This window comes from Thunnus thynnus, chromosome 7, assembly GCF_963924715.1.
Source record: "Thunnus thynnus chromosome 7, fThuThy2.1, whole genome shotgun sequence".
NCBI classification, from domain to species: Eukaryota; Metazoa; Chordata; class Actinopteri; order Scombriformes; family Scombridae; genus Thunnus; species Thunnus thynnus.
Genome location: NC_089523.1, coordinates 19,783,786 through 19,793,898, shown reverse-complemented (window position 1 = coordinate 19,793,898; position 10,113 = coordinate 19,783,786). Strand labels below are relative to the sequence as shown.

General features: G+C 40.3%; 1 protein-coding gene across 1 annotated transcript; it reads left to right on the top strand.

Annotated features, from left to right (window-relative positions):
* Window positions 1-2,380: 2,380 nt before the first annotated feature.
* Window positions 2,381-9,528, top strand: rhoub (ras homolog family member Ub). The gene is made up of 3 exons (XM_067594791.1): window positions 2,381-2,813; window positions 4,870-4,928; window positions 7,268-9,528. The coding sequence occupies exons 1-3, from the start codon at window positions 2,597-2,599 to the stop codon at window positions 7,721-7,723; spliced, it is 732 nt and encodes a 243-aa protein (XP_067450892.1). The 5' UTR covers window positions 2,381-2,596; the 3' UTR covers window positions 7,724-9,528.
* Window positions 9,529-10,113: the final 585 nt, after the last annotated feature.

Here is a 10,113-nt window from a genome sequence, read left to right as displayed (position 1 = left end):
GTAAAATACAGCAGGTGCCTTTCTAACTGCAGGTTATAGTGCATGATCTGATTCACAGTACTTACTGCTGACAACAGCTTACCGCGACTTCTCCTCCCATAACAAGCCACTTCTCATATTTACCTGACCATTGCCTTCCTGAGAATGGGGTTTTGTACATGTACAATACTTGTGTGATAAATAGATACATGTGTACAATGACATGGTATCTTACACAGAATTGTAAGTAGATCAGTTTTAGGAATAATAAAGTTATTCAGGATACTCTGCAGCAAGTCCATATTTCCCTTAAGCAGTTGCTTTTGAGCTTGCACCAAAATGTGTCTGTTCCTATGCCTTATTAATGCATAATTTATCTGTGTCCTGCACTGAAAACCTTGTTATAACAGACATGATCCAGGCCCATCAGCCTTAGACATCCTCTGCTGATCAGTATTGGACCTACTATAGTTGTACACACTGGCCTCTTGTAGTAGTATACTGATACAAATGATTTTTTCAAACAAGATGTTAGAGATAGCAATGAAATTAGAGGCACTAGTCAGTGATTCTCTTCTTCTATCCACACAGCTTGGCATATAAAAAAGGTTCATTCACTGAGGTCTGTCCTGTCAAAGTATATTTAAAGAAAACTGCAGTCAAACTCATCATTTAGTCTCACTTGGTCTTGCCTACGATATACTTATGTTTTTATACATGCTGTGTGGATGAAAGACTTGCAGTGAGGAAGAAATTAATTCCAAACAGGAAAGTAAATTTTAGTTCCTTTAAAATAAGTCAGAATCGGTCATTACATACATTATAGTATTATGCTGATTATTTTGTATTCTTAAAATAATTAAAGTTTTAATCTTGGAAAAATAAACACGCTGAAAAGCTAAAAAAAAAAATAAGTGAAGTGTGACTTTTTGTGATAGATACAATATGGCAATATGGCTCAAATCTCCAATACTTGCCTATGACATTATTATAGACGTGTTTTATATTCACAGTAATGTGAAAGAGCCTGGACTGAAATGTTATTACTTCAGTAGAGGCTGTAAATGGGGTCCACATTTAGAGAAATTATATTATACAATGGCCCCTACTGTGGATTTTGCGTTTGTACCCCCAGAGATGGAGCCTGCAAGGGTTCAGATAAATTACTGTCAGACCACAAACTGTAGCTACAGTAGTCATAGGGGTATCATATTAATTATAGCAACAACAATTAGTCAATTAATCACTTAGTCATATGACAGAAAATTAAGCGGCAACTATTTTCAAGCAAAAATACAAATCATTCCTTTGTTTTAGCTTCTCAAATGAGAGGATTTGCAGCTTTTCTTTTTCATGTTATAGTTGATCTGAGTACCTTTAGGTTTTGGTTAGTCAAAACAAGCAATTTGAAGGTGTCAAAAAGAAAACTGTACAGGCATATCTTGCTATTTTCTTACTTTTATATTTCAATTAGTCAACACATTAATTTATAGGCTGTGTTGGATGTTTCTGAAACTTGGTACCTTGTCTGTTTGTCGGTCTTGGGTTTCTTATTTACTTTTGATTTGACCTGTATGGACACATTTGATTTAAAGTTAAGATGTTGCAAATGCTTTTACAAATGAAACTTGTTAAAATGTGGCTTTTGGAGCCATATGGTGATAATGATATGCACTACTTGACTTACAGTTAATCTGTTTTCTCTTTGCTGTTGCTTCTAACCACAAGGAGGCGACAAAAGCCAAGACATTATTTCCATTATTTCCATCCCTCTTTCCAAATGTCCAACTTGTCTGACTTTCCACTGTACAGTTTGAAAAACTACCCATCAGAGGAACAATTACTTTTAAATTAGTAAATTCCTTTCACAAATTTCACTATCTTTTCATCTTGTACATTCTCCAGTAGCTACAGTTTTTGGCCACTGGCTGTTCCTTCAAGGCTCAGCTTGCTACCAGTTAAAGTAGGTCAGGGGGTCTGAGTGGGTTTGAAATGTCTGCACTTTATGTCTCATGTTCAAAATGGACATCAAGGTTGTCTTTTTCTTACAGGACAGGATAAGTCTGGACTTGCCTACACTGGGTCAAACTCACTGACCTCACAATAGGTTGGCCCTATATGACACAGTTGGTTCTGCTGTGTAGTAGAGATAAATGTGATACATAATACATTAATAAAAGAGATTAAGGGTGTATTTTAGAATATTATTTTCCATTGTCTCCTGTCATTTCACAAGTGTCCGGTAACTTACAAGTAATCTTCAAAATGCAACAGTCTCAAAAAGGATAAACATTTGGTTTGACATCTCCAACCTGTGTCTGCTTGGCTCTTCAACGTTGGGAGGTGAAGTGGGTGGGATTAGTCAAATCAATCTGGCGATATAATGCCTTGGACCCGCCCTCGCATTGTAAACTGCAGAGAGGCTGTGGTTGTGATAGTAATCTGCCACAGTGGCTTTGGCAGCGCGCAGGACCGGAGGAGGGGTTTTACGCACGAGTCCCACTCACGACCATAAGCATTTGACAAACTTGTGTAAGAGAGGAGAAGCCTGTTCTCATGGTGGGTCCTTCATCTGCCCGTCGAGGACACCGCTGGAAGTGAAGTACTGGCTGATTGAATGTCACCTCCAGTCACCATGGATTACGGACGGACCATGGCCCCTCCGGTGCCCCCGCACAAACCCAGTCCTGCCCTGCCAGGGCAAGCGCAGGAGCGGCTGCTGAAGTGCGTCCTGCTCGGCGACGGAGCGGTGGGCAAAACCAGTCTGGTGGTCAGCTACACAACGAATGGCTACCCAACCAAATACGTCCCTACTGCATTTGATGACTTTTCAGGTAAGCAAAGTGAAGATAATGCTATTTTAGACTCTTTAGACAATTTGCATAATGCACAAATAATCTAAGAAAATAATGTATAGTTATTGTCTAATACAAGAAACAGCATCTCTGGTTTTCCTAGAGCAGATTTATTTTCCACAAAGCCCTGTCAGTTTTTGGAAGGATTAGATAGTAAGACCGAATTGCATAACTGTGTAGATCGGTGTATTGAGATTGGAGCCTAAATTGGGGTGAATTCTGGTGAATTAAACTTTAATGACATTAAACAAATCTCTGATGAGCCCGTATAATCCTCTTTATTTCCAATTCAATTCACTTTGTTCCTACCTGCCTGACAGTCTCACTTAATTTCCCTGAACTCTCCTTCAACTTCACGTTCTCAGAGCACCCGCCCATTCTGCCAATTCCTCCGTTATTCCACTGTTATGATAGATGTGTTTGTGTTTCCTATTATCTGTCTTCCATCAGCGTTAATGTACATGAGTTATAGTCCCTGATGTAGCCAGGTTTCCATTTGGCCTGGTTCCACTTTCCAAACTGTTTCACTAGTCCCAGCAAGACTTGTTTACTGAAAAATAAGCAGAGAGAACAAAATCCTTCAAAGGTGGCACTTTAAACTGATCAGTGTTCACATGAAAAGAAACACCTGTGACCTTTATTGCTTCATGATCACATCCTCAGCCTAATCCACCTAAACAGCCCTTTTGTAGCTTTTCTTTTTGAAAGTTCAAAAACTTTACTTTGTTAGATGTTCTGTCTATAAATGCAAGAGTATTAATATATCAACTTTTTTTATTCTTATTTGGTATTTAGGGATGAATACTTGACTTTGCAACCTGCAAAATGACTTGTAAACTTAAGCATTTTTATCATTAACATGTTTTTTTTCTCTGACATTATGCTAATGAGTAGTAAAACTAACAACTTGGCTAACATAAATCCCATAAAACAGTCCCTGGGAACACACACCACCTTCAGATGAGCCATGGTTCAACCTTCCTGTACAGAGCAGAGAGTGTCTCTGGTTCACGGGTTTTGGATTGCACAACTCTTTCTATTGTTGTCAGCCTTGACCCCTTGAGCCCTCTCAATCTATACTGGAATGGGCACATCTGTTGCAATGGCTCTGAGGCAGAGATTGTCTTTCGCCCGGCCTGACAGAGAGTAATTGTGCAGTTGGGGCCCTTGCTGGTGATGTCATATCTCGGTGCCCAGAATCAGAGTGTCCCCTTGAAAGCTGACTTCTGAGCATTTACGCAAAGGCACAGGTGGCAGAAACGCAGAGAAGCGGGAGGCTGGAGAGAGGGGACGATGAGACAGAGCAGAAAATCAAAGAAGTATTATATGTCAGGGATTAAGAAATGATTACACAATGGCAGCTCGCTCTCATTTTCCTTTTTTTCCCCTCCTCCCTCTCTTTTCTCCTCTCTTTTGTCAAAGCTTGGTGCTATGATGCCTGTCCTACTACATGAGTAGTTCCAGCAAACTCTTTGATCAGGTGGTATGACCGACCATACACTCCAGGCGTATTGTAAATGTTTCCATGTGCCTGCTGCTCTGCATTGTGCTCACTCTTCTGAAAAGAATAAATGGCCTGTAATGAAACTCGCTGTAAGATGACTCATCCACTTTTCCACCAATCTGGAAATGAGGCCTATTGGAAGAGAGTCACTGAGCAAACAAAATCAGCTTTGTTTTTACCCCCACCATTAGACAACGTTGGAATGGCCTCTGTCAAAACACAGCAGAGAACAAAGCTCACCGAGTGGTCCGAGCGACAGTAAAGTGTTATGGTCTCAACAGTAACTGGCAGAGTGGGTGGGCGAGACAGAGCAGGCCGTCTGCTAGCTGGAAGAAAAGAGCAGGGGGTCTTTGTGTTTTCAACTGGCAGGCTTTTGTTTATTCCACAGAATATTCTGGTGGGTCGAGTGTGTGTGTGTGTGTGTATGTTAACTACCAAAGTGTCAGGTGGGGGCTTGGTATACAGTTTTAAAGTTTTTAAGTCATGTTGACAGCTGTGACTTATTTTCTCTGTCTGTTTCTGTGTCCACAGCTGTGGTTCAGGTGGATGGAAACCCAGTTAGACTACAGTTGTGTGACACTGCAGGACAGGTGAGTTTTATACACACACTGACAGACACACGCATCACCTCTGGATTACATTGCATGTCGTTGTTACACATAAATGTCATATTTTAGCAATGCTAGCGGCTTTATGAGTGGTAGTGTCCTGTGACTGAAATATCTCAACAACTATTGGATTGACTGCCATGAATGTTCCTCCAAAGATGAATCCTACTGACTTTTATGATCCCTTGACTTTTCATCTAGTGCCACCATGAGGTTGACATTTTTTTATTTTTAGTTACATGTCTCAACAACTATTGGATGGATTGCCATGAAATCTGGTACAAATATTCATGTTCCCCTCAGGACAAACCCCTTCATTTTTCATCTTGCACAATCATCACGTCAAAAATGTTACTTTGGTTTATGACCAAATACATGCAAAACTAATGACATTCCCTTCAGCCTCAGCTGTAATTTGTGTTTAGTACTAATTGGCTAATTTTAGCATGTTAAAATGCTCAACTAAGATGGTGAACATGCTTAACGTTATACATTCTAAACATCAGCATGATAGCACGCTATAATCAAAGCATCACTGCGTTAAATACAGCCTCAAAGAGCCGCTTGTTATATTGCATTTGTGAATTGTTAAAGCCTTTTTCAAATTAATTGTAAACCGAACACCTTCGAATTTTGGGCTGTTGATCTGATGGAACATGTAATTTAAGGATCACACCTTGAGCAGTCAGTCTTTTGTAATTGTTTTGATTGAGAGATCATAGCAGCAGAAATTACATACTTTGCCTTTAATAGATTAAACAAATAATCAATTAAAATAGATTTTTAGCTGCAGACATACTGTTGTTGTAGTTCACTCAAGTTGTCTTTGCTTTCTTTTTTTCCTTAGGGCTTAATATGGGCCTCTCACTATTATTTCAGGTAGTTCACTGGTGTAGAAATAGTAGAATTCCTTGTCTCTACTGTCATTCTTCATCTGGAGTAGGAATAACACTGCTCTATAGAATAGGTTTAACTTAGAGTGGTGTAGTAACAGGGTACTGAAGGAGTGGGAGAAGCCAGTAGATTAGACCGGAGGTGATATGATGCATAAGAACGTGAAAAATGATTTCTTTCTGCCTGTGTCTGTTAAGGACATGGTGGTACATGAAGCTTCCCAGGCAAAGTTCATGACTCATTATTATGTTGGTAGGGAAATCTTTGGAGGAGCAGGTTGTGAAAGTGTTTTTCTCTCTGGGGCATGGGTGGTTGTTTCATAATCCAGCCCAACATAAGCCTGCCCTGGGAGCAGCATATTTGACATTCACAAACCCTCCGAGGGCACTGCCAGTTCTACGCAGAATCAAAGACAATTTGGCTATAAAGTGGGTTGAGGCATTTGAACAAGCCCCTAATACACGTAAAACCTCACAGCATGTTGCAAGCTGCACACAGTGCTACAACTGCACGCACATATACACACACACATACAGACAAGCTTGGGCAAATATGGACAGATAAAAGTCATCAAACACTTACTGTACTGATGCAATTTCATAAGAAGGAAACCCAGAAATGGGTTGGGTGTGCCAAGAAAAAGAGATGACAGAGTGAGAAAGAGAAAGCCGAAACAGAAAGACTGAAATGGTCTGGAGAAAAATGATAACAGCTGCCGCCAAAGCTGATAAACAAAGTTGCTCCTTACTCAGAGATGTTGATATGTCTGTATATTCTGCAGATGGACCTACGTCATCAGATAGCAAAGCAAAGCCAAAGCTTGTGTGGGAAACTCACAAGTTGATTAAGTGTCCACTGCATTCGCTGAGCCTTGAACCCACATGTTCGCAGTTTAAATTACTGATTGTTTCTGCAGATTTGGCCTGCTTTTCAAAATCAAAAGGTGCTGGCGCAGAGCATTGTTTAGGCATAGAGGGATTAGCAAATGTGTGCTGGAAAGGAGAGGGTTAAGGCAAAGAGGGAGAGGTTTATGTCGAGTTTCTGCCAACTTTAATCTGTGTACTCAAGGATGTGGGAGGCCCTTGTTAGTTAAAGCTGTGTGGCTCCATAGTGTTAATTTAAGAGATTTACTGTAGATGATATAAATGAGTAGGCAGGGCTCATGTATACATTAGCACAATATAAACACTATTTAGACAGTTTGTTATTGAACAGTTTATTGGCACAATTCCCTTCCTTGTGATGCTATGGTGCTGAGTGTGAGTGTGTTGACCAGTGAAGGGCTTGCTGAAGTAAAGTAAAGTAAAGAGCTAAATATAAAATGTTTGTTTAATGTTTTTTATTAAATCGTGAAGTAGGAATACAGGAGAATTTTCCTTTGCAAACACAAAACCACATTGCTCAGTATCTGTCTCTGTCTCCAACAGGATGAGTTTGACAAACTCCGCCACTTCTGCTACAGTCGGACCGACGCTCTGCTGCTCTGCTTCAGTGTGGTCAGCCCAGCTTCCTTTCAAAACGTCTGGGAGAAATGGGTCCCCGAAATCCGCCGCCGCTGCCCTCTCACACCCGTCCTCCTCGTTGGCACACAGTGCGACCTGCGGCAGGACGTCAAGGTTCTGATCGAGCTGGCGAGGCGGCGGGAGAGGCCGGTGGCAGAGGAAGACGCCAGAGCGCTGGCAGACAAAATTGGGGCAGTGACGTACGTCGAATGCTCGGCGCTCACGCAAAAGAATCTGAAGGAGGTGTTTGATGCAGCTATCGCTGTGGGGCTGCGGCAGTCTGACAGGAGAGCCCGGCGGGAGAGGAAGGTCCGCAGCACAGCTGATAAGATGAAGATGCTCTCAAAGTCCTGGTGGAAAAAGTACGTGTGCGTCCAGTAGGGAATGAGAAGACAATCTTCCTGTGTCCGATGATAAAACTGGAACTTGTTCAGGAGGACTGAGTTGGATATAAGGACTTCTGTTTTCACGCTCACCTGGACGACCCCAGATGTGTCCAAAAATTACTTTGATCAATGGAGCAACAGTTCAACAGAGGCAGAGCATTTCCTCTGGGCTGTAGTGGTTGCAGGTTGGGCAGAAAACATCCCTTCCTGATTTCTCCTGATTTCTTGATGCCTGAAAGACTGAGAGGCTGTAACCACTGTCTGCTCCTCAGAGCCAGTTTGAACTGTTAATATGACTTTGACCAGCATTCAACCAAAAATTATGGAGCTAATAAAATTTTATGGCGCATGATGGAACTGCATATCATACTGGACTTGTCCAAAGGAAATGTGAGCTGCCTTGGAGGGGAGGTGTTCAGACGGTGATGTTATGTACTAAAAGTATACTCCTCCTCCTTTATGTCTGGTTTGGTACCATTCTTTAACAAAGTATATGATTTTATGTGTTCTACACTGTAATTCAGCCCCCACCACCTCTGATAGATATCTTTATTTCACTGAATTCAAAACATGAAGTTAATATAAACTGATCAGCTTAAATGCTCAAATCAAAGATGCAATTATTTCACTGTAGAAAATCAAAACCAGTCACACACCTTGTTTTCTTAAATCAGAGAAATCTCAAATGACAAAATAGTAAAATCTGCATCTGACCAGATTTATTTTAACTTGTCTTTTGGATTACAATCAAATGTATATGAGTATAAATTTTTATGAAATCTATGAGTTCTTGAGGATGCGTACGACTGGTTTGAACAATGCATGTTGTACTTCTTCTTGTAGGGATTTCTCTACACCAGCCTGTGTCTGTGCCACATTTGTAAGTGTTGATACAGATGTCACATTGTTAGTCGAGCCACACAGTTAGAGGTCTGCAAGCTCCTCACCAATACACACCTACTGGATTGACACTATAAAACGTTAATGAAAAGAATACAATTCCTGCACAGGATATTAAACTAAAAGATATCTGCTGTAGGTTTTGGCAAACTGAGACATTTCAGTTGTTCACTTTAACTGAGTTTTTCATAAAACATTGTCACTGTTACAAGGTTGCAGCAATAAGTTGCATGGTGCCACTGTACATTGCACTTATCACACACAGTCCAAACACATCACTGCCATGCAATGGCCTTTGGACCAGTGGTGTGAAAACTTAAGAGTAGGGTATACGATGAGTGTTTACCTCCTGAATTTTCCTTTTAATAGGTGTCTGAGCAGGTAGAGCATTAGCGGTGCTGGACTTTAATCAGTAGCAGAAGTGGCTGCCTTGCACTACACCACTGGTTTGGATGATCACAGGGTCTTTCTTTGTCATTATAGTGAGGGCCTTAAACAAACAATTATCCATTTTTGTCGGTCAGTATATTGGAGCTCTCTCCTCTTCTGAAATTATACAGTAAATGAGGTGAAACCACCAAGGAGACTGATTCTATGTTTGCTTCTTATTTTTCAGAAGCCTGTCATTCAGCTCTGTCTATTTATCTGTTCCTTCTGGGCCAATAACTGATCATCAGCAATACAGAGCAGATGTATGAAATGTCGTATGTCATTATGTATGTTACATAGTACTCATTTATGATGTTTGTAATGTCATCAGGATAAATCTGTGTACATATATAATTGACTCAGTCATGTCCAGTGCCTGAATGGTACTTTATGGTATGAGTGTTTCAGTTGATGTCTGAGCAGTTTGCTGAGCTGTATGAGAGGAACAAAATAAAAATGTGAAATATTTAACCGGTTTTCATTGTCTTCCATGGAGATATCTTATCTTGTCCATCACACTGAAGAGAAAATGATTAGATGATTAAGAGTGGAGAAGTGCTTGTTACATGCCTTGTTTCTGAGGTCAAAGGTTATTAGACTATGAATATGTTAGTTGACAGAGCTTATATGCTTTGTATATGTAAGAAAAAGGAACCAGGTGACTTTGTGTGAACATCATGGCATGAAGACAGAAATTTCTAACCAAATGTAGGTTAATAGTTTATTGTCAAATCTGTACCTGGTGCCTTACAAAACTTTAACATACTTAAAGCAGAGAAACACATCGAACTTTGTTCATAAAGATACACTATCAGCAGACTGAAGGAGATCTCTGAAAGAGATCACTATCTACTATATAGACTGCTATTTCATTTTATGTTTGCCATTTTGTACTGTTATCTGAATGTCTATTGAGAATTATTATACCCTATATAGAGGACTCAAATTACCATAAAGAGCAATGTAAAAAGAAGCATACAAACAACAGTCACTAACCAAGAGTTACCACTACCATCATGAACTGTGAGGACAAAAATAAAAAGTAAATGTTGATGA